A 27,608-nucleotide genomic window follows, 5' to 3' on the forward strand; every position below is an offset into this window, starting at 1 on the left:
GTGCTTGCTATGGTTTGAATGTGTCCCCTAAGTTTTTTGTGTTGGGAACTTAATCCTCAAATTCATAGGTCGATTAGAGGTGAGGCCTTTGGGAGGTAATTAGGATTAGATAAAAGTTCTTAGTGTGGGTCCCCCATGAAATGACTGGTGGCTTCATAAGAAAAGAGAAACCTGAGTTGACACACAACGTCTTGCTCTCTGGTCATGTGATGCCTTCTACCATGTTATGTCAAGAGGGCCATCACCAGATGCCAGCCTCTTGATCCTGGACTTCCTAGCCTCCAGAACTGTAAGAAATAAATTCATTTTATTTACAAATTAGTCAGTCTGTGGTGTTCTGCTATAGCAATGCAAAATGGACTAAGTGTTATCTTGGCCCTATCCTGCAGGAACTTTAATCAGAGCAGTGGTTCTCAAAAGTGTGGTCTCAGACCAGCAGAGTTGCATCATCTGAAATGTTTTAGAAATGTAAACTCTCAGATCCCACTCCAGATCTACTGAATCAGAAACTTCAGGGATGGGGCCCAACAATCTTGTTTTTAATGATTCTTTTCTGATGATTCCGATGCACTCTAATGTTTAAGAACCACTGACCCAGAGACACAATTACGATAGTTTTCATTCTATGATAGCGCCTCTACTGGAACCTATGATGTGTAAGAGAAGCACCCAGTGTGTTCACAGATACAGAGGTGAGAAACGATGATATAACTGGTGTACAGTTCTACCATGAATAGAATGGTAGGTGTGGGGAGTAGAAATAAAGCTGGAAGAGGCATATAGGGCGAACCAATTTAGGACAGAACCTGGATGCCATACGATGGAATATGGGCTTTATCTGAACATTTATGCAGAATCACTAAAGGACTCTAAGCAGGAGTAACTTATAAGATTTGTGTTTTCAAAAGATCATTATGGTGCTATGGCAAAGTATAGAAGGATATCATTTACACAGTTGTTGCATTAATCCATTCAACAAGCAAAATAAAATATTTATAGAGGCTCTAATATGTGTTAGGTGCCGATTACACTTACTGCTATAAATATGACATGACCAGTCTAGATATGACATCTCTTTTGTTGTAAAAGCAAAATTTTATATTGAATTTTCCCATTACAATGTTTATAGTAGAACTTAATGAATGGCTGAAAGGGAAAGCCTGTATGTGCTATCATAAAATTCAGATTGCACTTTCTACCTGCAAGGAAGTGCAAACAAAATTACAGTTAAAATAGTTTTCAGAATTTTTTTTTTTTTTTCTGTAAAACTATACTAGAGTTGGGCTAGATCTGTAAGACTAGTAACTGCCAGGTGCTATGGCATGCACCTGTAGTTCAGCTACTCAGGAGGCTGACGCAGGATTGCTTGAGCCCAGGAGTTCAGGATCACCCTTTCAAAAAAAAAAAAAAGACTAGTACAATTGTTGATTCTGACCCAATATGCTGCTTCTGTCCAAAAAGCCCACCTATTTGCTTTGAAACCAGAAAGACTGGCTGGGCATGGTGGCTCACACCTGTAATCCCAGCACTTTGGGAGGCCAAGGCCGGTGGATCACTTGAGGCCAGAAGTTCTGAGACCAGCCTGGCCAACATGGTGACACTAAAGAGAATATAAAAATTAGCCACATATTGTGGTGCAGGCCTGTAGTCCCAGCTACTCGGGAGGCTGAGGCATGAGAATTGTTTGAGCCTGGGAAGTGGAGGTTGCAGTGAGCTATGATTGCGCCACTGCACTTCAGCCTGGGCAACAGAGTGAGATTCTGTCTTAAAAAGAAGAAAAAAAAAAGATTTAGATTAGTATCTGAATCTACCACTTAGTGGGGAAAGTTACTTAACCTGGTGACAATAATACCTCTAAATGGTTGTCAAGCATATGAAAAGATTAAAAGGAATAACATAGTGCTTGTCTCCTTGTATCCCTGATGTTTAAAAATTATTTTGTGAATCAAAGACAGGTGGCAAATTGTCACTGGAATCCTATTAGACATACAGTATTGTATATTACATAACACGTTCCTTCAAGTTGTAAGATCTTTTTTTTTTTTTTTTTTTGAGACGGAGTCTCGCTCTGTTGCCCAGGCTGGAGTGCTGTGGCCGGATCTCAGCTCACTGCAAGCTCTGCCTCCGGGTTCACGCCATTCTCCTGCCTCAGCCTCCCGAGTAGCTGGGACTACAGGCGCCACCACCTCGCCCGGCTAGTTTTTTTGTATTTTTAGTAGAGACGGGGTTTCACCGTGTTCGCCAGGATGGTCTCGAACTCCTGACCTCGTGATCCGCCTGTCTCGGCCTCCCAAAGTGCTGGGATTACAGGCTTGAGCCACCGCGCCCGGCCACAAGTTGTAAGATCTTAATGATTTAAGTATAAAGAGATGTGAAGATGCCAAACTTGGGAATTTTTTTTGTTTTTAGACGGAGTCTCACTTTGTTGCCCAGGCTGGAGAGCAGTGGTCCAGTCTCGGCTCACTGCAACCTGTAGCACCCAGGTTCAGACGATTCTCCTGCCTCAGCCTCCCTAGTAGCTGGGATTACAGGCGTGCACCACCACGCCCGGCTGATTTTTGTATTTTTAGTAGAGACGGGATTTCATCACGTTTGCCAGGCTGGTCTCGAACTCCTGACCTCAGATGATCCACCGGCCTCGCCCTCCCTAAGTGCTGGGATTACAGGCGTGAGCCACCACGCCCAGCTTAAACTTGTTGAATCTAACATGTTGCGGCCTCACGTGAGGACACGGTATTCAACAAATGCAATGGAACTAAACTATGGCTGGGGTACAGAGCACGTATTTTTGCCATGTGGTTGTGACACAGCTGCTAGGATGATGTACACAAACTGCTCACATTAAAGCAAAAGTACTTACGTAATACAAGGGGTTTAATAGTGCAACACTATTTCTTAGCAACGTTTCTGAGGGGCATATCAAGTTATTATCGCTAACGTTACCATATCAGGAAAGGACGGTTAACAATGCAAGAAACTTTTGGGAAATGCTATTTAGCGTTTGAGTCCGCAAGACACACTCGTAGCCTGAGCATTCGCAGTTGCCGCTCCACCATCCATTCTCTCACTGCTCACCCACGTGCTTCTAGACACTGGCTTACCAAAGGACTAGTTTGCATCACGCGACACGACTAGCAGGCCCTCTCCGCTCATCTATGATATCCCAAAGATGCCTGATTATTTTCCCTTCTTTAGGGAAAGCTGGTCCCAATCACCAACAAAACAGAGAAACAGAACGAGAATTATGTCTAGCGGTTTTCTCTGCGAAGCTTCTTCTTCCCTGAAAGAACACCGTTACGGCACGGCTTTTTCCTTAACAGTCAGGCGTTTTCCCGGGCAGCTTACCTGCTCGGTGTGGGTCTTTCTAGACAGCAGGCGCTGGAGGTGCGCGTCACTATCCGCCGCCGAGTCCGCGGCTGCTGCCGGCCCCCGTAGAACTTGCGGCCTCGATGTCCTTCTCCCGGTGTGCCCTATTGTGGGCTCGGCTCCCAGCAGGGCGCCAGGCTGGCCACCGGGCAGCCATCTGCTCTGCTCTTCGCCCCCACTTTGGGCCCTTTCCCGGCCTTCTGGGGCAAGTTTCTGTCCTTGCCACCGCGTCCTCCTCTGCTTCAGGTGGCTCCAAAATCCCGAACACGTCCTTGTTCGTGCCCCTGACTGTGAAACCTCAGGGCCCCAGCGCCGATGGCGACGTCGGGGCCGAGCTAACCCGGCCTCTGGACAAGAGTGAGTGCGGGAACTACTGAGGGCGGCAGGGAGTGGTGTGTGCCGGGCCGAGACTGGTTGGGAGGAAGGTGCACCCCCTTCCCCTGGGGATCCGAGGTCCCATCGAGTGTTGTCATCGTGCTTCTCAATGTCTGCCTCCTTCGCTGGTGTGTGAGCCCCTTAAACAGCTTAGGACTGTGTCTAATTAATTCTTAACGCCTCGTCCCGGAAGCGGCCTTTTCCCTTTTACTGACCTGCTCTCTGAATGGTTTAAACATTGATGTGTTGGGACGATTTGACTTTTTTTGAGTTGTTATTTGGACGCCCGCTCTTTCTTGCATTCGTCTTTGTTTCTCTCCCGCCCCCAGAAGGGGAATGGGATGTGGCAATGAAAAGCCAGCGGAGACTTCTTTTAGGATTCTTTGCCATTGAGGAGGCGCCGACTCATACCGCGCTGTTAGGCTGTGTGGTGGTTGCCAAGAGGAACCAGACTCAGATCCCAATCCCCTCTTAAGAAACGTAACGGTTTCGTGGGGAATGACACGTGTATGGAAAGTGAACTGTAATACAAGGTAGAACATGACAAGGTAGAACAAGGTAGGGTATCCCCGGCTCCAGAGAGAAAAGAAGAGGGTAGCATCAGTGAGTGGCAGCGGGCTTTGCTCAGCAAAACTTAAGTTTGGATGGATTCGTTGACAGAGAGACCTGTGAATGTTTTCAAGATGAGTTTCGGGATGATTAGGGAGGTAAGGGAGTTTCCTCTGACCAAATGAAACTGGGAGGTTGAGGAAATGCTATCCAGGAATTGCCTCCAGGAATAGGAGGAGAAATGTCTCACTTCAACAAGCGACATTGGTGCCTCCTATTGTAAATCTAAAATATAGACTACAACATGTTTTTCAGAGCAGAAGTACAGACTTTCACTAAACATGTGATGGAACTCACGGTATATGTTGTTCTTTGACCTGTTCTTCCAAGTCATTGTTAAGCAAGGCCTTTCACTTTACTTGGAGTTGGGAGACTGTCTTTGTTTCCTGCTGTTAAAACAGAATTTGTAATTCTGTTTTAAAACAGACTGAGTAATTTGTAAGCAATAGAGGTGTATTTAACTCATGGTTCTGGAGGCCAGGATCTGATGAGGGCCTTTGGCTGCATCATCGCATGGTGGAAGGTGGAAGGGCAAGTGAGCCTGTGAGACAAAGAAAGCGGGCTGAACTTACCCTTTTTTTCCAGGAGCCCACTCCTGCAACAACTGACTGACTTCTGTGATAATGGCATTAATCCACTCACAAGGGCAGACTCCTCTTGTCTTAATCACCTCTTAAAGGTTCCACCTCTCAACTGTTAAAATAGCAATTAAATTTCAGTATAAGTCTTGGAGAAGACATTCAAACCATAGCAGAGAGTGTATTATTTTAATAATGTAATTATACTATTATTTCTTTATTTTTAAATTGTAAAAATACATAAAATTTACTCTTTTAAACTTTTTTTTAGTTTTTTTTCTTTACTTTGTTTTTTTAGAGACAGGGTCTTGCCCTGTACCCAAGCTGGAGTGTAGTGGTATGATCATGGCTCACTGCAACCTCCAACTCCCAGGCTCAAGCAATCCTTCTGGCTCAGCCTTCTAAGTAGCTAGGATTACAGGCATGCACCATCATGCCTGGACAATTTTTAAATTTTTTGTAGAGATGGGGTCTTGCTATGTTGCCCAGGCTGGTCTCAAACTCCTGAGCTCCAGGGATCCTCCTGTCATGGCCTCCCAAAGCACTGAGATTACAGACCTGAGCTACCGCACCCAGCCAGTCTTAAATATTTTTAAGCACACAGGTCACTAGTGTGTTAAGTATATTGACACTGTTGAGAAATAGATGAGAATTTTTTCATCTTGCAGAGTTGAAACTCAAACAATAGTTTACCCATTAAAGAACAATTTTCCATTTGTTTTATATTATTTGAAGGCATAAGGTAATTTGGATGACATAATTTGCCTTATTGTATTCAAATATTGATAAATTCTTATTTTCTGCAGCTATTCTAATTTACCTGAAAATGTAAATGTCTTTGCTGCTTCCTGTAAGAAGATGGAATAAAGACATAAGTTTGTCAGCACTAGATTTTCTTCTGGTGGAGAATCCTTAGCTACTTCATTGGGTCTGTGTGCCAGGTGATTTTTCATCTCCTTTGACTGGGATTGGTCCAGATGTTGAATTTACTAGAATGATTTTTCAGCATGGCAGGAGGGGCTACAGAAGATGATGAATTACTACACTCTGATATAGCCATGTGATTAAGGTGTCAGATTTCCATTTAGCTTAGCAATTGGGACAAGAAGCTGTCACTTCTCAATCTCTTTTGCCTATTCATAGCCCAAAAAGTTAAGATACTTAAAGGCTTTGTCCTGCGTCACGTTGCTGCTTTATTCCGTGTTCTCTATGGGGTGTCTCATTCTCGCTCTCTCCCTCACTAATTCAGTATTCCTTTCAGATCTTTGTCTCTACCCTGGACCTCTCTCCTTCACCCTGGACGTATAGATCTCGCTGCCTACCAGGTGTCTCCACTTGTCTTTCTTACACACACCTCACCTTAGCATGGCAAGACAACTTACCTTCCTCCTGGTAGACCTGCTCCTCCTTCCAGCCTGCTTCTGCAGGTGCTGAGGTCAAACCTGGTAGTCTTTGTTCTTCCATCCCTCACCCCTACATCTAACAATCAGAGAAAGCCCAGTTGATGAGTCTTGTTGATTCTACCTCATAAATATTGAATTCATTCATTTCCCTCATTCTCCACTGCAACCAGCTTAGTCTAAATTGCCAACTTCCATCTTTTGACTGGACTGCACATATAGCCCCTTATGTGTCTCCTCATATGCCTTTGATCCCTCCATTCTATTCTCTACCTGCAGTCAGAATGTTCTTTTAAAAAGACTAGGCTGGGCGCAGTGTCTCATGCCTGCAATCCCAGCACTTTGGGAGGCCCAGGAGGGTGGATTGCTTGAGCCCAGGAGTTAAACATGGCGAAACTCCATCTCTACAAAAAATACAGAAGTTAGCCAGGCATGATGGTGTGCACCTGTAGTTCCAGCTACTTGGGAGGCTGAGGTGGGAGGGTGACTTGAGCCTGGGTAGTAGTAGAGGTTGCAGTGAGCCGAGATTGCACCACCACACTCCAGCCTGGGTGACAAGAGTGAGACCCTGTCTCAAATAAAAAAAGAAAGATACAATTTTAATTTACATACCAGAAAGCTCACCCTTTAAAAGTGTATAATTCGGCCGGGCGCGGTGGCTCAAGCCTGTAATCCCAGCACTTTGGGAGGCTGAGACGGGCGGATCACGAGGTCAGGAGATCGAGACCATCCTGGCTAACCCGGTGAAACCCCGTCTCTACCAAAAAAAAAAAATACAAAAAACTAGCTGGGCGAGGTGGCGGGCGCCTGTAGTCCCAGCTACTCGGGAGGCTGAGGCAGGAGAATGGCGTGAACCCGGGAGGTGGAGCTTGCAGTGAGCCGAGATCCGGCCACTGCACTCCAGCCCAGGCGACAGAGCGAGACTCTGTCTCAAAAAAAAAAAAAAGTGTATAATTCATTGGTAGTATATTTGCAGGATTGTGCAATCATCACCATAATTTCATTTTAGAACATTTTTATCACCCTGAAAAGAAGCCTGATATCTATTAGCAGGTCACTCTAGTCCCCCAGTCCCCAGTATCTTTTTTTTTTAGCCCCAGATAACCACTAATCTGCATTCTGTCTGTTGATTTGCCTGTTGTGTATATTTCGTATTAATAGCGTCATATAGTATGTGGTCTTTTGTAACTGGTTTCTTTTACTTTACATAATGAGAAATTTCACATTTTGGAAGCATTTTAATTTGAGTAAAACAGCATGAATCTTATATAACATGGTAGTATTAGTCACAGAAAATAGATTAATTCTAAATAAATGTGATCTGTCTTTAGTTTGTATCGAGTTTATAGGTCAGCAGAATTTTCCCAAGCAATTGCACTTGCTTTTTTCCAATCTTCTATTTGTCATTGATTTTTCTACCCTTGATACTAAGAAATTGTTGGCCAGGCGCAGTACCTCAAGCCTGTAATCCCAGTACTTTGGGAGACTGAGGCTGGTAGATCACCTGAGGTCGGGAGTTTGAGACCAGCCTGACCAACATGGAGAAACCCTGTCCCTACTAAAAATACAAAATTATCTGGGCATGGTGCATGGTGATACATGCCTGTAATCCCAGCTACTTGGGAGGCTGAGGCAGGAGAATCTCTTGAGCCCAGGGGGTGGAGGTTGCGGTGAGCCGAGATCGCGCCATTGCACTCCAGCCTGGGCAACAAGAGTGAAACTCCATCTTCGAAAAAAAAAAAAAGAAACTGTTGTTCTACTCAGCACAAAGTAACAGAGACCCAGAAATCTGCCTGTGGTCTGAAATATAAATACACAAACACACACACACACACACACACACACACACACACACGCTCTGTGTGTGTATGTGTATCTCATAGTTAATTGTGGGCAGATCTAGTGGCTAAACCAGTGATTCTGAAATTTCCTCATTCTGTCAAAGTTTTGTTAGTGGGAAGCTTTGTTCAGGCTTGATTTCTTCAATGAGTGTTGTGTGTATTGGACTGTGTGAAAATGTGGTTGGCACATTTGTGGAAGGTAAAAATACAGGCCACTTGGCCTTTCTGAATTTCATGGGTAAAGGCTATGTCCTCATTGTGGCTTCTCCTCCTAGAAATACATAGTGTGTGGCTGAGTCAGTAAAATGTTTATTGAATAATGCTGTAGTATTTTAACATATACAACCATAATACAATCTCAGCTTGATTAGTTTAAAATATTTTTACCTGTAAGATTATTGATTCATAGTGGCATGTTATCTTCCAATAGCATAGACATTTCTCTGCTGTCACCCTTGACAGTCATCTAACCCTTGCTTGAGTAATTCAATTGTCAAGAAGCTCTCACTTTTCACTGTCCTAATTGTTAGGAAGTTCTTGTATAAATTCCACTGAAATCTGCTCCCACTGACTTTAGTTTTGCCATGTAGCACAAAACAAGTGTAATCTTTTGTCCCTGAAATCATCATCCTCAAACTTAAGATCAACCTGGCTTCCTTAAGCATGAGGATCTGGTCCTTGCTGTATTGGTCGTCTTTCTGGATGTTTTAGCTGCTCACTGTTTGGATGTGCAGAATAGTTATAAGTGAATAATGCTGTGGCTCTCTACGTATAAATGGCCTGGTGAAGGCTTGAGGCTGCCTCTGATCCCAGAGTGCATTGCTCATTCCTCTGAGGTATAACAGGGTGTTGCATTGTTTGACTGGATCATTTTTCTTAACACTCCCATCGCATATCAATTCATAAAGAAGGATCAACTGAAACCTTCTAGTTCTTGCCGCACTCATTAAACTGCTGCCTTTAGTGTTACTGCTTCAAGTTTCTTTTGCCTTTTTTTCAGCATTTATCTAAGATAAGGAAACATGTTAAATTTTGACGTCTCTCTTCTAGATGAAGTAAAGAAGGTCTTAGACAAGTTTTACAAGAGGAAAGAAGTTCAGAAACTGGGTGCTGATTATGGACTTGATGGTAAGGCCCAAAACATCTTCATAGAGATATTTTATTACCTCTTACAGTACAGCTTGGTCAGGATTGTGCAACCCCTTGTGTGACCTGGAAATAAGTACATAGTTGTCGTCTAGAGACACGTCCCTGCCCTTTGCTTCTGGCTGGGTGGGAGACTAGCAAGGCTCACCTGATGAGCCATACTGCACAGCAGAGGAGCTGCAGGTGCGGCCTTCCTTCATGCTGTGCTAGGACTTCAGTTTTAGCCCAGATTGTAATAAACCAGCTGTACTACCAAAAAAAAAAAAAAGAAAAAGAAAAAGAAAAAAAAAGGCTCTTTGATGAGTTTGGTGTGGTGTTTCTGTGTGCTTTTTAAAATGAGAACTAAGCCTTAGATCTTTTCATTTTGTGTTTCTACAGCTCGTCTCTTCCACCAAGCTTTCATAAGCTTTAGAAATTATATTATGCAGTCTCATTCCCTGGATGTGGACATTCACATTGTTTTGAATGATATTTGCTTCGGTGCAGGCAAGTGTTTAGAGACTTTTTAAAATCCTATTGAACATACCTTCTATTTCTTCTCATACTTCATGTTCATTTCTCTAGAAGGGCTTATTTGGTTTAGAATGGGTCTGGTAACATCCTCTGTAAATAATTCAGTGCTTTGACAGGATGACTTCTAGGTTTGCTTTTATATTGGGTCCCTGAGCTAGTTATTACATCACCCATATGTCTTAGACTGGAGGAAAACTGGGGTCCAGTGAAATAAAGCTCTTACACAAGTTAGAATTAATGCATAGCAGATTCCGTCTGTTTTTGCCGCTGGCTTCCTTCTTCCTCATATCAGGACAAAGTTCTTACTATAAAAGAAAAAAAAAAATCAGAATATCATCGTTTTATTCCCACAGGCAGTTTGGCTTTGGTTATGTATTTGACTCTTAGACCTGTATCATGTGCCCAGCACTGAGGATACAACACAGAATGGGACATGCCCCAGCCTCCTCTCAGAGCCACTAAGATGTGGAGAATTCTTGCTGAGGAACAAACACATGTTTTGCCTGTCTGTGGTTTTCGAAGTTTAAAAAATGTTTGTACCTTCATCTCTGTAATGTACATGTCTAGGTTCTTTATTTTTAATTTAACTTTTGCCGGTGCTAATCTTTGCCTGTTTGTACTAAAGGAGTAGAACATGGTGGTTGCTAGCCAATTTCCTGTTTTCCTGAAAATATAAATGAAATTAAAAGGAAAAAGTAAGACAAAACAGGATCCCAGAAAAGGATAAAGCCCGTAACTTCAGGACTTTTCTACTTTTGTTTTCTTTTTTTTCCTTTTTTTTTGAGACAGGGTCTCGCTCTGTCACCCAGGCTGGAGTGCAGTGGCTCAGTCTCAGCTCACTGTGTAGCCTCAACCTCCTAGGCCCAAGCCATCCTTCCAGGTTGGCTTTCCAAAGTGCTGGGATTGTTGACGTGAGCTACTGCGCCCGGAGAGGACTTTTCTTTTTATCCTGGCAATGCCCCCGCACCTTAGCTTACTAAGAAAAAAGATTTCACTAAATTTAGTTACGAATTTTATGTAGATTGCACATGTTAATACAGTGTTTTATTTTCCAGCTCATGTGGATGATTTATTTCCATTTTTCTTGAGACATGCCAAACAAATATTTCCTGTGTTGGACTGTAAGGATGATCTACGTAAAATCAGTGACTTAAGAATACCACCTAACTGGTTAGTTTCTCCTTTTGTGGATTTGAAATTTTCAGTTTCTAATCTTGGATGATTCATGGTCATTATTTTTTTTATTGTATTCTAGATAATAAATTATAAGGAGTCTGGATTAGGTTGTTTTCCTAAAATAAAAAGAGGCAATTAACTCTGTTAGGCAATTAACTGGTATCTCACCTTGATGCACATTGAGTGTGGTAGGTTTTATTAGGGCAGATCTAGAATAGCCGTGACTTAACGATGTTGTCCTTAAGTCTAAGCTATGGCATTCCTGATGTTTTAGCTGAGTGCCTGGGTGTTAATGAGTTCTTTCCACCATGGTTGGAACTGCAACATCACCTAGCACTTGAGACATCTTTGAAACTTTCCACTCAAACCCTTGGTAGGCAGCTCATTCCTAGACCCTGCCGATTCTTACCTTGTACATGGTTAGCCCAGCCCTTGGCCAGTAACTCACAGGGAACCCCCACACAGACTTCTGGGCTCTCTTTCTATACACTCTTCTCTTCCACACTCTGTTCTTCACATTTTGGCTGCTCCGAACTTGATCTCTGCTGCTCGCTTCAGTGAGCCTATCATATTCTGCTTGGGTTCCACCTCCCTATGCCTTACTGGGGTGGAGTATGGCTCATCCCAAGTGTTCTTTTCTTTCAAGAATTGCAGTCCTGCACTGCCTATGTCCTGTGTCCCCACACATTACTGCATGTATTTTGCCCTGCTTTGTACTTTTTTTTTTTGAGACCATTGATTTTTAATATTTTCTTTAAAAAAGTACAAAGGAAATTTAACTCTGTAGGTCAACACAATTCAAGGAAAGAGGGAAAAATGGAATTTCAGAGCAAAGGTTGTTTAGGTTATCACATTCCCACACTCCCAATTCCCATAAAACAAGAATTTCACTCCATGACGCAGAGGAACATTGAATGATAGCTCAGAAATGTTGATAGGTGAGGTACTGAAATTAACAAAAGGATTTTGGTTGTCCTTGATTATTCTGTCCTGTGATGAATAAAATTTACACTAAAGGACAGGTAAGGAAAACTTGTAGCAGAAAAAAGACTAAATGTACCAAACAAAGCAGTACAAACCACTCCTTGGCAGAAGTGTTCTTCTAAAAGAATGGGGCCGTAATCAGGTAGCTGAACTACTAGGCTACTGTCACTCCCAGCCCATTCCCAAATAAATAGTATGGAAGTGTAATAGTGTAGTAGTATTTGATTCAACAAAGAAAGGCTTTCACCTCCATTCAAGGCAAACATTGCCATGACTAGATGAGCCCTGGCAGGTAATAAGACGAGTATAAAATCACAGGTACTTCCAGTTTATCCCCAGTTATACTGAACTCACACATTGATGTCATCTTCTCTCATCCCAACACTTGTTCACTCTTTTATGCTGTCTCCAGTGCGAAAGACCTTGGGGAAATAAAAAGATCCTTCAGATAATATATCCTTCTCAGTCTTCAGGTTGTGTAATGCTTCAATGCTTCAATGCTGTTCTAGGTTTACTCACATTCCATCAAATTCAGTTTAATTCACTTATTCTTACTTGAATTATGATATACAAACCCTGACCTCCAAAAGAAGTGTCAGATGAGTCTCTCCCTTGCCCCCAAAGTTTTGTGGGGCTCTCCCTTTTGTTTCCCTCTAGAATGGAACTGTGTTGCCCCTGGCTACCTATAGATGAGAAAATGTAGTTGTTTCTGGAAAAAAAAAAAGACTTGGATTTTACCAAGTTTACTTAAATTGGTATCTTTCCAATCATCTAGGCTGGATATTGCCCACATCTAGTAGGCTATACTTACCTTAGTTCTTTGCAACTTATGAGGCACAACATACATATATGTACTTGTTGTTTTGGGTTTTTTGTTTTTTGTTTTTTGTATTTGAGACAGAGTCTTACTCTGTCACCCAGGCTGGAGTGCAGTGGTGTGTTCTCGGCTCACTGCAACGTCCACCTCCCGGGTTCAAGTGATTCTGCTGCCTCAGCCTCCTGAGTAGCTGGGATTACAGATGTGTGCTACCACACCTGGCTAATTTTTGTGTTTTTAGTAGATACGGGGTCTCACCATGTTGGCCGTGCTCATCTTGATCTTCTGACCTCAGGTGATCCTCCCACCTTGGCCTCCCAAAGTGCTAGGATTACAGGCATGAGCCACCATGCTCCGCCTGTACTTGTTTTTAGTGGGAGGGCAAGTCTAGTGCCAGTTATTCCACTATGGCCAGAAGTAGAAGACTCCATTATTATATTTGTGTATGTTGGAATTCAGGGGCCTAGGAATGTTTGCTTTTAGAGTCATGTGTTTAGAGCTGTGGGAATGATGTGAACATAGTATGGAACTGATAGCAGTTTAAATTTATTTTTAGTAACCGCCGAGAAAAAGAGATTTTTTTTTCTCTTTTTCAATTTTTCAATGGGAAAAATATCCAAGGCATTAATTTGCATTTGGGTTTTTCTGTCCTCTAGTTAGTAAATACCATTCTTGGAAACAAGTCATTATTTTAATGTGCATATGAAACCCATTGTTTAGTTTTTCAAAGACTTGATCTTGTGAATATTAAGAGTATATTTCATTTGGCATTTGTTTCATTTGATATCTTTGCCAGGATGGATTTTGAGGTTAATGGATTAAGCTGTTTACTTACTCATGTTTTAGGTACCCAGATGCTAGAGCCGTGCAGCGGAAGATAATATTTCATTCAGGCCCCACAAACAGTGGAAAGACTTATCACGCAATCCAGAAATACTTCTCAGCAAAGTCTGGAGTGTATTGTGGCCCTCTAAAATTACTGGCACATGAGATCTTCGAAAAGAGTAATGCTGCTGTCAGTATATTACCAAATATTTGCTCATTTTTTTCTTAATTTTCTTTTTTGGTGGGAGTGAGAAAAAAGATGTTCGTAGTAATTTACTGTTAACAAGAAATTACCATATTTCATTGTATCTAAGAGGCTGTCAATTGTAAGATGTACCATTATTTTATATACAGTTAAGAAAGAAAAAGACGCTACCAACTGACTCTGACATGCTATCAATTCTAAAGATGCACCTTGATTTCAGAGATACAAAAATGTGAAAACATGTGCCCAGTACAATGAATGAAATACAATATTAAAGAACATTTTACATATGTAGAGAAATGCAGAAAGTAACATACAAATAAGCTTGAACCTATTACACCACCTCATCATATCTTAACATTTTGTCATACTTGCTTCACTCACTTTTCTAAGAAATAAAATATTGTTGCTATAGTCAAAACTCTGTAGTCCTTTGCCCGCTCAGAGTTAAGCACTACTCTATGATATTTAATTCACCTTTTATAGATTAGACCTCTGGTGCTATCAACTAAAACTAATGATAAAGACTGAAGCCACCTTTTCAAAACTGAAAGGACTGAAGCCCTATGGTCTGAGGCATCATTTTCACTAAATGGGCTACATTTTGGTTCATTGTTTTATTATGACTTTATAATATGAGTTTAACCAGTTTTAGTAGGTAATTTGCATTCTCTCTTTTTTTTTTTTTTTCTGAACAGTTTGGATAATTTACATACATAATGCCTCTTTATCTGTAAATACTTGAGTATATGTTTCCTGAGAACAGACTTTTACACAGGATATTTGTCTGAGGCAGGGCATTTAATATTGATAGATTACTCTTCCTTAATACACAGTCCATATTCAAATTTTATCAGTTGACCATTATACCTCATCCTCCACCCTTCCGGGATTCTTTTCAGGGTCTCACACTGTATTTAGTTGTCACATCTCTAGTTTCCGTTAATCTTGGACAGTTCCTCAGTCTTCCTTTGTCTTTCATAACTTGTACATTTTGGAAGACTACAGGTCAGTTGTGTTGTGAACTGTCCCTCAGTTTGGATGTGTCTGATGTTTCCCCATGATTAGATTCAGGCCATTATGATGACCAGCCATCCCAGTTTGCCTAGACTTCTCCAGATTTAGCACCAAGAGTCCTCCATTCTGGGGGACCCAATAGTCCTAGACAAACCAGAATGACTGATCACCCTGATATAGCATTAATATTGGTCCCTCTCAGGGAATTATAATAGGAGGTCTTTACATTCTTTTTTTTTTTTTTTTTTTAAGGCGGAGTCTGGAGTGCAGTGGTGTGATCTCGGCTCACTGCAAACTCCACCTCCCCAGTTTACGCCATTCTCCTGCCTCAGCCTCCTGAGTAGCTGGGACTACGGGTGCCTGCCATCATGCCCAGCTAATTTTTTGTATTTTTAGTGGAGACGAGGTTTCACTGTGTTAGCCAGGATGGTCTTGATCTCCCAACCTCGTGATCTGCCTGCCTCGGCCTCCCAAAGTGCTGGGATTACAGGTGTGAGCCACAGCTTCCAGCCTGTCTTTACATTCTCAAATTGTATTTATAATGTTCTTCTCGAATATAGAAACAGTTCATTTTAATGAAGTCAGATAGTTCAGAGATGTACAAAGTTAAAATGTGAAACTGCTGCAGCGTCTCATGCTTTTGTTACCTGAGGATTTAGCTGATTTGAGATGTTTCCAAGTTTCCCCAGGTTGTGTAAGAGAGTGGCTCTTATTTTACTTTGTTTTTTATAAAAGGGAAAAAAGCATTGGGATTTTTTTTTTTTTGAGACAGTCTTGCTCTGTCTCCAGGCTGGAGTGCAGTGGCATGATCTCAGCTCACTGCAACCTCCATCTGCTGGTTCAAGTGATTCTCCTGCCTCAGCCTCCTGAGTAGCTGGGACTACAGATGCACACCACCACTCCCAGCTAATTTTTGTATTTTTAGTAGAGACAGGATTTCATCATGTTGGCCAGGATGGTCTCGATCTCTTGACCTTGTGATCCGCCTACCTCAGCCTCCCAAAGTGCTGGGATTACAGTCATGAGCCACCGTGTCCGGCCATGGGAACATTTTGTTTTAACTGTGAAACAAATTAATTTGGTGGTAGTAGAGAGAACACACTGTTAAATATCCAAAACGTATTTTTGCCATTATTTTAAATAATTCTAGGTTTTTTTCTGTCTTTCTAGGGTGTGCCATGTGACTTGGTGACAGGTGAAGAGCGTGTGACAGTTCAGCCAGATGGGAAACAGGCTTCCCATGTTTCTTGTACAGTTGAGATGTGCAGTGTTACAACTCCTTGTATGTATATGCCGTTTAAGAAACTGGTTTGGTATTTTTAATTTTTTTTTTTTTTTTTTTTGAGACAGAGTCTTGCTCTGTCACCCGGGCTGGAGTGCAACGGTACTATCTCAGCTCACTGCAACCTCTGCCTCCCCAGTTCAAACAATTCTCCTGCCTCAGCCTCCCAAGTAGTTGGGATTATAGGAACCTACCACCACGCCTGGCTAATTTTCGTATTTTTGCTAGAGACGGGGTTTCTGCGTATTGGTCAGGCTGGTCTCGAACGCCCGACCTCAGGTGATCTGCCCACCTTGGCCTCCCAAAGTACTGGGATTATAGGCGTGAGCCACTGCGCCTGGCCGTGGTGTTTTTAATTTTAAAATATACTTGAACATGTGGAATACGATTTTTTTGTGTGAAGAAAAAATTTAAAAATCTAGAAAAAGAAGAGAATAAGTATGACAAACGTGCGATCCTGCCACCACTGACAAATGCTTGCACCTGAAGTTCTTGCCCTTTTTCTCTGAAAAGAGCTAAAATGTTAATAAGTGTAATTGAAATTTCCTTTATACCACCCTCCAGTTTAATTCCTCTCTCCTCTTTTGTTCTAACTGTTAACAGATATTTGGTGTGTATAGTTTTCCTGTCTCTTTTCAGGGTGTATATTATGTCACTGATATGTATTACTTATCAGTATTCTAGATTGTTGTGTTTTTAAAACATTTATGTGATTATTATGTTATTATTGTTCTACCACTTGCTTGTTTACTCCACAAATGTGTTTAGATCTATCTAGTCTTGTTGAAGTATCTATAGCTACATATTTGTAGTTACTTCATTTAAACTGTCTTATAGAATTCCATCTTAGGACTGAAATTATTTGTTACCCATTTGTTAAAGGATATTTAGGTTGTTTAAAATTTTTTCCTGTTACGTGCACTGCCACAATGAGCTTCTATTTAAAGTTGTTTTGTTTTGTTTTTGAGTCAGGGTCTCACTGTGTCACCCAGGCTGAAGTGCAATGGCGCAGTTATGGCTTACTGCAGCCTGGACCTCCTGGGCTCAAGCAATCCTTTTGCCTTAGCCTCCTGAGTAGCTACAACTACAGGTGTGAGCCACCACACCCAGCTAATTTTTTATTAATAAATTTTTTGTGGAGATGGGTTCTTGCTGTGTTGCCCAGACTGGTCTGTAACTCCTGGCCTCGTGTGTTCTTCCCACCTAGACCTCCCAGAGCAGTGGGATTACAGGTATAACCCATCGCGCCTGGCCTTAACATTTAAGTGAAAATTAACTTTTTCCTTATTATGTAAGCAATCATGTCTTCGTTACTGAAAATATAAAAATGTAAGCAAGCAAAGAGAAGAAAACAAACATACATAATTTCCCAATCCCATCTGTCTGGAATCAAGAAGTGTTAAATAACCCTCTGGTATATATTTTCCAGACTTTGTCAATATTTGTGTTCATGTTGTGTATGCATATAGTTATGTGTGCATGGTGGGTGTATATATTAAACAAATAGGAAGGTGCTTTACTAGTTGGTTGCTTGCTTTTTTTCATTTTAATAATCAACTTTGTGAGATGAATAGTTTTTTAAAAATCAATACATTATAAAGTAATGTACAATAGCACAGAAGTTTATAAATCAGAATTTCTTCTCTATGTCCTCTCTTCTAGTCTTGTTTGTACATATCCAGATCACTAAGTACTTTTTTTTTTTTTTTTTGAGACAGGGTCTCACTCCTGTCATCCAGGTGTGAGTGCAGTGGCACGATCACGGCTCATTGCAGTCGCGATCTCCTGGGCTCAAACAATTCTCCTGCCTCATTAAAAAATTTTTTTTTGTAGAGAAGAGGTCTCACTTCATTGCCCAGGCTGGCCTTGAACTCCCGGGCTCAAGCAATCCACCTGCCTCAGCCTCCCAAAGTGCTGGGATTACAGGCATGAGCCATCATGTCCAGCCTCAATAAGTAATTTTTAATCTGACGATTTTTCAATATAGAATTAGCTTTCTTTACATTTCTAAGTGTCATTGTAAGTATATTAATTGTATTTTTAAATGTTCTCTTTTCAATTCTGTGGTATTTGGAGAAGAAAGTAAAAATATAATATATGAATTACAGAGATTGGAATCATGTATTTGGAAGCATTTTAGCTTTAGAAAATAAGATGAGACACTACTCTTTGCCATAGTGATAGATTTAAAACCCCTAAGAATAAGCATAGCTGAGGCCCAAGGAATTATTCCTTCTGCTTTACTTTCTGCTCCTGAGAGCTGCCTGGTTTCCTGTTGTAGAGGTGCTTCATTAGTAAATGAAGGGCTGTCACCTCCTTGTTCTACAGCTTGCCTTCTTCTTTTACTTCTGTCTAGATGTGATAGCTCTGATCAGGCAAATTCCTCAGGCTGTCTCTTAGATTGCAAAAAGTAGGACAAGTGGAACTGCTCAGTTTGGGAGGCAGTGTGGTAGAGTATATAAGAATATAGACTTGGAGCTGGGTGTGGTGACTTGTGCCTGTGAATTCTGGCTACTTAAGAGATTGAGATGGGAGGATTGCTTGAGGCCAGGAGCTCAAGGCCAGCCTGAACAACATAGCAAGACCCCCATCTCTAAAGAAAAAAAAATTTTTTTTTTGAGCCAGAGTCTTGCTCTGTTGCCCAGGCTGGAATGCAGTAGTGCAGTCGTGACTCACTGCAGCCTCCGCCTCCCGGGTTCAAGTGATTCTCCTGCCTCAGCCTCCAGAGTAGCTGGGACTATAGGCGCACACTACCACGCCCGGCTAATTTTTGTATCTTTAGTAGAGACAGGGTTTCACCATGTTGGCCAGGATGCTCTCAATCTCCTGACCTTGTGATTCGCCTGCCTCGGCCTCCCAAGAAAATGTTTTTAAAGGCTGGGCGCGGTGGCTCAAGCCTGTAATCCCAGCACTTTGGGAGGCCGAGACGGGCAGATCACAAGGTCAGGAGATTGAGACCATCCCGGCTAACACGGTGAAACCCCGTCTCTACTAAAAAATACAAAAAACTAGCCGGGCGAGGTGGCAGGCACCTGTAGTCCCAGCTACTCCGGAGGCTGAGGCAGGAGAATGGCGTAAACCCGGGAGGCGGAGCTTGCAGTGAGCTGAGATCCGGCCACTGCACTCCAGCCTGGGCGACAGAGCCAGACTCTGGCTCAAAAAAAAAAAAAAAAGAAAATGTTTTTAAAATGAGCTGGTCATGGTGCTGCATGCCTCTAGTCCCAGCTTCTTGGAAGCTGAGGCAGGAGGATTGCTTGAACCTAGGAGTTCGAAGTTACAGTGAGCTATGATTGTGCCACTGGACTCAGCCTGTGTGACAGAGTGAGGCACTGTTAGGAAGATCACTTTCAACCCAGGAGTTCAAGGCCATCCTGAGCAACAGTGAGACCCTGTATCTAAATTAAAAAGAAAAAAAAAAGAGTATAGACATTGGAGCTAGATGGCCTGGGTTTGAATTTCATCTCTACACTTACATACTGTATAACTTAAGGCAAGTAACTTAATTTCTCTGGGCCTCTGACTTTTCTGTCAAATGGAGATAGTGCTAATACTTAACCTCATAGATTTGTTGTGAGGATTAAGCAGGGGGTACTTAAGAGGAGGTAAAACACTTAGAACAAACCTGCCAAAACACTTAGAACAAAGAACCCAGTAAGTGGTGGTGATGGTGGTGGTGGTGATGGTGATGCTTGAATTTTGGTATAGGAATTTGTTTATAATACTATTTAAGTGGATGTTATTGCTCACATTAACTTTTTAATTTTCAGACGAAGTGGCTGTAATTGATGAAATTCAAATGATTAGAGATCCAGCCAGAGGATGGGCTTGGACCAGAGCACTTCTAGGTTGGTGGTGGTAATGCTGTAAAACCTGAACTTCATGACATCTGCACTGAGATGCATTTTTATCTGCTTGCCATTGCCAAATAGAGTCACCTAGAACCTTTCTTTTGACACAAAAAAGTCAACTAAGTATGAGTTTTTATTTTCTAAATATTATTTTAATAATGGGAAATCCATTTTTTCCTGTGCTAAAACTAGCATAACCATGTAATTAAAGTTAAAATGTTAAAATCTCATATTTACACAACTACAATTTATGTTTTGGTGTGTTTTATGCTAGTCTTTTTTTTTTTTTTTTTTGTATGTGCATATGGTGTTTTGAGAACATCTAATTGTGTATCTTGCTTTTTTTCAGTTTGGTTTTTCGTGTGATATTTTTCATATTACATATTAATATGATCACATATCTCTGTTGAAGGGCAATACTGTAATTTGCTCCATAGAGTTGAACCTTTTTTTCCCTATTACTAATAAGGCTGCAGTAAAAATCTTTGTGGCCAAAGCTTTTTATTTTTTGAGACAGGGTCTTGCTCTGATGCCCAGGTTGGAGTGTGGTGGCACAGTTGTGGCTTACTGCAACCTTGACCTCCTGGGCTCAAGCAGTCCTCCCAACTCAGTCTCCCGAATAGCTGCAACGACAGCTGTTTGCCAATGTGCCCCTGGTTAATTTTTAAATTTTTTGTAAAGACAGAATCTCCCTATGTTTCCCAAGCTGGTCTTGAACTCCTGGGCTCAAGCACTCTTCCCACAGCCTCCCCAGATGCTGGGATTATAGGCATGAGCCACTTCACCCAGGTTATTTTCTTTTTTAAAAAATATTTCTTTAGAATAGGCTCCTGTAAGTGGAGTTCTTGAGGTCCATAGACATAAATGAACATTTCTACTACTTGATGTTGGAGTGAATTTTTGATCATGTTTTAGGGCAGATGTTTTCAAATTTAAAAACAAATAGCTGAACTTGGCTGGGTGCAGTGGCTCAGGTCTGTAATCCCAGCACTTTGGGAGGCCGAGGTGGGCGGATTGCTTGAGGCAAGGAATTCAAGACCAGCTTGGCCAACATGGCGAAACCACATCTCTACTAAAAATATAAAAATTAGCCAGCCATGGTGGCGCATGCCTGTAATCCCGGCTACTGCAGAGGCTGAGGCACAAGAATCACTTGAGCCTGGAAAGGAGATGTTGCAGTGAACCACGGTGAACCGAGATCATACCATTGCACTCCAGCCTAGGTGACAAAGCAAGACTCTGTCTCATGAAAAAAAAAAAACAAAAAAAAAGCTGAACTCTTTTTTTAAACAAAGAGTATACATTGGGGCCGGGCGCAGTGGCTCAAGCCTGTAATCCCAGCACTTTGGGAGGCCGAGATGGGCGGATCACGAGGTCAGGAGATCGAGACCATCCTGGCTAATACGGTGAAACCCTGTCTCTACTTAAAAATACAAAAAACTAGCCGGGCGACGAGGTGGGCGCCTATAGTCCCAGCTACTCGGGAGGCTGAGGCAGGAGAATGGCGTAAACCCGGGAGGCGGAGCTTGCAGTGAGCTGAGATCCGGCCACTGCACTCCAGCCTGGGTGGCAGAGCAAGACTCCGTCTCAAAAAAAAAAAAAAAAAAAAAAAAAAAAGTATACATTGAAGCCTGTTATGTTAAGTAGATGGAAGTGTATCTGCTCACAGATAAGGAGCTTGGAGTTTTTTCTGCTCTCCAACCCCCAGCCTCTGAGGTACCTCAGCAATTCCATGGATCCTAATTTGAAAAACACAAGTATAGGACCTATGTTCAGTACTAAGCATCCAAATGCCAGCTTGTAATCTTGGCTGGTTTCACTCTGCTAGAGTTGAAACCTCGGCCAAAGCAATTTAAAAGGCCTGAGATTAATAAAAATTGGATAATCTTGGCCCACTAGAAGTGGGTGGTTATTTCGAGGTTTGCATCAGAGATAATATTTTTGAAAATACTTGGTAAGATTGTAAAGCAATATGTAAGCCAACGTAAAGTACTTTAGCTATGTAAAATGTTGCATATTTAATTATACATCTTTAAAATTAAGAAACCCAGTTTTGCATTGACAGGACTCTGTGCTGAAGAAGTTCATTTGTGTGGAGAACCTGCTGCTATTGACCTGGTGACGGAGCTTATGTACACAACGGGGGAGGAAGTGGAGGTATTCGATTAGATGCTTTGGTCTCCAGGTGGCATATCAAATAGTCCAGAGTACCTAGGCAGTGGCTTCAGAGGCCCTAGATAACGCCAACATCAGAACTTAACTAAAGAAGAAAGCTTCATTTTCTTGTGATCAACTAGATCATATATATTTGATTGAACCTCATGATCTGAAGTTCTGACAGAGTGGTCATCATACCCTAAGTCTTCCAAGAGTACAGGAAATTCTTCACTTCTTGACAAAACCTTGTGGGGCTTGAGTAGATCTCTTCAAATTAAATAAATCAGTACTCTTAGAAGTTTGAGACCCAGCAAGTTTGTCATTTTGAAAGTCTTGTATGTCAGATATTGGGGCCTTTGATACACATCTAATTGCCAGACACAGTTTATATTCCTTTTTCAGATTCTTAGAGTTGGAAGTAACTGGTTTCCTTTTAATCCTACTTCTCTTTTTCTTTACCAGAATTCTATGATAAAATGAAGTATTATTATTATTATTATTATTATTATTTGAAACAAGGTCTCACTCTGTTCCCCAGGCTGGAGTGCTGTGGTGCAGTCACAACTCACTGCAGCCTCAGCCTCCTGGACTCAGGTGATCCTCCCACTTCAGCCTTCCAAATAGCTGGGACTACAGGTGTTTGTTTGCCACCACGTCCGTCTAATTTTTTATTTTTTTGTGTGGAGGGCATCTCACTATATTATCAAGGCTGGTCTCGAACTCCAGTGCTCAAGCAGTTCTCCTACCTTGGCCTCCCAAAGTGCTGGGATTATAAGCATAAACCAAGGAAATAGTTTTGAATTTGCCTGTTATTTTAGTTTTGCGCTCAGTGTTCAAGGAGAGAGAGTGGAATGTAGTAGAAGAAATTTTGGAGTCCATTCTGTGTTTTGCCATTCTTAGCTTTGCATTCTTTCTTTCTTTTTTTTTTTTTTTTTTGAGACGGAGTTTCACTCAGTTGCCCAGGCTGGAGTGCAGTGGCGCCATCTCGGCTCACTGTAAGCTCTGCCTCCCGGGTTCACGCCATCCTCCCTCAGCCTCTTGAGTAGCTGGCACTACAGGTACCTGCCACTATGCCCGGCTAATTTTTCTGTATTTTTAGTAGAGACGGGGTTTCACTGTGTTGGCCGGGATGATCTCGATCTCCTGACCTTATGATCTGCGCGTCTCGGCCTCCCAGAGTGAGTTTTGCATTCTTTTTTTTTTTTTTTTTTTTTTTTTTTTTGAGACGGAGTCTCACTCTGCCGCCCAGGCTGGAATATGCAGTGACCGGATCTCAGCTCACTGCAAGCTCCGCCTCCCGGGTTTACTCCATTCTCCTGCCTCAGCCTCCCAAGTAGCTGGGACTACAGGCGCCCGCCACCTCGCCTGGCTAGTTTTTTGTATTTTTTAGTAGAGACGGGGTTTCACCGTGTTAGCCAGGATGGTCTCGATCTCCTGACCTCGTGATCCGCCCGTCTCGGCCTCCCAAAGTGCTGGAATTACAGGCTTGAGTCACCGCGCCCGGCCCGAGCTTTGCATTCTTTAGACAAGTCACAGGTTAGACTTTCAAAATGTGCCTCAGATGTTAATTTTTTATTGGGCTCAGTTTTACTGTTTTATAAAATGGAAATAGCAGTTAATAACCTTTCTGAACTTAACACCTTGCCATGAAAATGAAATATATGAGAAAAAGCTTTGAAAATATATGAAACACTGTGTTTCATCTTACTACTTTAGAGATGCCAATGAGAAGTGATGGTAACACTTATAATTATAACAAAATAAATGTTTTTCTGTGTTTTCTTTTGAAAAAATTGGTACTTATCACAGTTTAGCTTAACTGCATTGCAAGCTTTTCACCTAATCACTAGTCACAAGAAGTTGAGTTGGGTGTGTCACTTTGCCATTTCATGTCTTTATTGTAGGTTCGAGACTATAAGAGGCTTACCCCCATTTCCGTGCTGGACCATGCACTAGAATCTTTAGATAACCTTCGGCCTGGGGACTGCATTGTCTGTTTTAGCAAGAATGATATTTATTCTGTGAGTCGGCAGATTGAAATTCGGGGATTGGAATCAGCTGTTATATATGGCAGTCTCCCACCTGGTAATTATTGACTTTCATCATGACAAGATATGAAATCTCCTGTCTCCTATCTTTGCAATTTATGTTGAGATACGTATAAAAAACATAGTAAACAATATTGAATTAAGCTGCTTGATGTATTGGTAATTTGTTAAACATCATATAAAATAAATAGTTTTCTGTTTCATTTAGTGGAAATAGAAGTATTTTCATTATAGTTCTTGTTAGTTGCTGCTATTATTAGACCGTATCTTAAATGTTGAGTTTATTAATATTTTCTTACAGAAGTGTCATTGAAATCTGGACTTGACCATGTCCTTTTAAGTTGTAGTCCTGAAATCTGTGTCTTCAGGAATAAGTCTAGTGTGGTAGGGGATTGTGTTGCTATATGACGGAGTATTGAAGGAATGGATGTAAAGGATAAGTGGCTCCTTGAGGATATAAAGAAATAAAGTTTGAAACAGTAAAGGTTTTATCATTAAAAATGGGAAGAACAAGGAGTGAGGGTTTCCAAGATGTACTTAGCTCGATGTAATAAAAGACTGAGAACACTGATTTAACATAAATTGTTCTTGTTTTAGGGACCAAACTTGCTCAAGCAAAAAAGTTTAATGATCCCAATGACCCATGCAAAATCTTGGTTGCTACAGATGCAATTGGCATGGGACTTAATTTGTAAGTAATTTGTTTTTAATAAACATGAATATTCAGTGAGTTGAATGGTGGTTTTTTGTTTTTCAATTTTCTAATTGGCATTAATGACTAAACACTTTGATTTGGGAGAATAAATATTATAGGCTAGATTTGCGATTTATCTTGCCTACACCTATTGAGGGAAATAAAAATAAAATGTTAAATAGCACCAGGACTTTTTTTAGGGACAGGGTCTTGCTCTGTTACCCACGCTGGAGTGCAGTGATCCAATTGTAGCTCAGTGCAGTCTTGAACTCCTGGGCCCTAGCGATCCTCCTGCCTCAACCTCCAGAGTAGCCAGGACCACAGGCACACACCACAAAGCCTGGTTAATTTTTTATTTTTTTGGGTGGTGACAACGTCTTACCCTGTTGCCCAAGCTAGTCTCTAACTCCTGGCCTCCAGTGATCTTCTCACCTCAGCCTCCCAAAGTGCTAGGATTGCAAGCATGAGCCACTACACTCGGCCCACACCAGGATGTTTGAGTGCTGCCCTCCACTACTGCTAACCTATCGTACTATGTCACTTTATTTTCAGTTTTTCAGTCAGGTGTCCGAGTGCCTAGTATGCATGTGGGGCTAGTTATTATCTCTAAATGATAACAATGTTAAGCCTAAATATTATTTATTTATGTATTTATTTATTTTTGAGACAATCTCACTCTGTGCCCCATGCTGGAGTACAGTGGTATGATCATGGCTCACTGCAGCTTCAAACTCCTGGGCTCAAGCAGTCCTCCTGCCTCAGCCACCCAAGTACTAGAGCTACAGGCACACGCCAACGTACCCAGCTGATGTTTTTAATTTTTTGTAGAGACTTGGGTCTTGCTCTGTTGCCTAGGCTGGTTTTGAACTCCTTGCCTCAAAACAATCCTCCTGCTCCAGCCTCCCAAAGTGCTGGGATTATGGGTGTGAGCCACTGTGCCAGACGTTCCTTAATTTTTTAAGTGGCAGTCAAGGTTGCAAGAGGACCTAAGCTAGTATTGAAGTGAGCATTATGCAATGACCCAAGTATTGGAGAGTTTTTCATACAGTCTGCAGGATCACTTTTATTTCTGTTTCAGGAGCATAAGGAGAATTATTTTTTACTCCCTTATAAAGCCCAGTATCAATGAAAAGGGAGAGAAGGAACTAGAACCAATCACAACTTCTCAAGCCCTGCAGATTGCTGGCAGAGCTGGCAGATTCAGCTCGCAATTTAAAGAAGGAGAGGTTACAACAATGAATCACAAAGATCTCAGTTTATTAAAGGAAATTTTGAAGAGGCCTGTGGATCTTATAACGGTAAGGTGTAACATGTTAATTACTACTTCTCTGTGGAGGACAGTCATTCTTTCCCTCACCCACCATCCAGACTCTCGCCTCAGACACATTTCTGGATACAGACATAAGTGAAAGAAAGTTTTGTGCCATGAAAACTGCATTTAAAAAAGCCCTATTTTATTGCTTTGGAGAGCCATGGAGATCCTTTGATCAGAGAATGGTATGCAAGTGAAGGTCCAGATTGACAAAGTTTAGCGAGCCTGATTTGCCTTTAGTTCTTTCTGGAATCTAGCAGTGGGAAGGAACAGGGAGGAAAGCAGTTGCTTCAACTGAGCACACAGAGCTACATTAGTGGACTGAAAAATGACCAAAAGCCTGAGTATAGACGAAACCCTTGAGTATGGGGCAAAAACAGCCCTAAACAATACAACTTCATCCAGTGAGGAGAAGGTTAAATTTTGGTTAATATTAGTTAATGAGTTAGAATTGTACCTGTTTGAAACAAACTTTCCATTAATAGTTAAAATTTAAAGTTGCCTGGAAAATTCACTTACATGGCTTATCTCATTTGTCTGTGACACTAGATGAAGGGGAATATAGACATGAGATCATGCAGGGAGAAGCTTCCAGGGGAAGGCTGTGCTACAATCATTTCTGTAACTTCTTAGCAGTACAGTTAGGTTCGTGGGTGGCTCCCGTGACCCCTGCTTCCCTCCTGGGCACCTCATATCTTGAACTCTTCTTCCCTCATGACTAATCTCTCTTGCCTCTTTTCCTCTTTGTCTTTTTCATTCACTTTCTCTCTCTCTGTTTCATACTCCATTCCTTATACTTACCTGTGGCCGTGTCTAAGCACTGTAATGTGCAGTGAAGAGAACTCACTTCCAGTTCAAAAATGCTCTCATGTCTTTCTAGATGTGTGTATGTATGTTAGTTTTATGGCCTTGGTTAAAGTGACTGGGTTTTTCTTATTCATTTTAATTCATTGAGGAGAATTGAGACATGGAAAACGGTTTTACCCTGGAAAACAGATTTTTCTTTCCTTTTGTTTTTTGAGATAGTGTTTCACTCTGTTACTCAGGCTTCAGTGTGGTGGCATGATCACAGCGCACTGTAACCTCAATCTCCTGAGCTCAGGAGATCCTCACACCTCAGCCTCTTGAGCAGCTGGGACTTTAGGTGCTCACCACCATGCTTGGCTAATTTTTAAAATAAATTTTGTAGAGATGGGATCTCCTTATGTTGCCCAGGCTGATCTTGAACTACTGTTCTCAAGTGATCCTCCCACCTTGGCCTCCCAAAGTGTTGGGATTACAGGCATGAGCCACAGCACCTGGCCATAAAATCTTTTTTTTTTTTTTTTTTTTTTGAGATGGAGTCTTGCTCTGTCGCCAGGCTGGAGTGCAGTGGCACGATCTCGGCTCACTGCAAGCGCCGCCTGCTGGGTTCA

The 27,608-nt window shown here is 41.7% G+C and overlaps 1 protein-coding gene across 1 annotated transcript in view; it reads left to right on the top strand.

The window, feature by feature from the left end:
• The first annotated feature begins 3,365 nt into the window (after positions 1-3,365).
• SUPV3L1 (Suv3 like RNA helicase) overlaps positions 3,366-27,608 on the top strand; it is a 30,639-nt gene continuing 6,396 nt past the window's right edge. The window contains exons 1-11 of the mRNA XM_033208692.1: positions 3,366-3,723; positions 9,220-9,297; positions 9,694-9,801; positions 10,884-10,998; positions 13,652-13,820; positions 16,023-16,134; positions 19,902-19,979; positions 22,048-22,139; positions 24,044-24,224; positions 24,785-24,878; positions 25,960-26,179. Of these exons, the coding sequence (XP_033064583.1) occupies positions 3,450-3,723; positions 9,220-9,297; positions 9,694-9,801; positions 10,884-10,998; positions 13,652-13,820; positions 16,023-16,134; positions 19,902-19,979; positions 22,048-22,139; positions 24,044-24,224; positions 24,785-24,878; positions 25,960-26,179 (1,521 nt within the window). The 5' untranslated portion in view covers positions 3,366-3,449. The remainder of the gene's footprint in view (positions 3,724-9,219; positions 9,298-9,693; positions 9,802-10,883; positions 10,999-13,651; positions 13,821-16,022; positions 16,135-19,901; positions 19,980-22,047; positions 22,140-24,043; positions 24,225-24,784; positions 24,879-25,959; positions 26,180-27,608) is intronic.

This window comes from Trachypithecus francoisi, unplaced genomic scaffold (assembly GCF_009764315.1).
Source record: "Trachypithecus francoisi isolate TF-2019V2 unplaced genomic scaffold, Tfra_2.0 Lachesis_group9, whole genome shotgun sequence".
NCBI lineage: Eukaryota > Metazoa > Chordata > Mammalia > Primates > Cercopithecidae > Trachypithecus > Trachypithecus francoisi.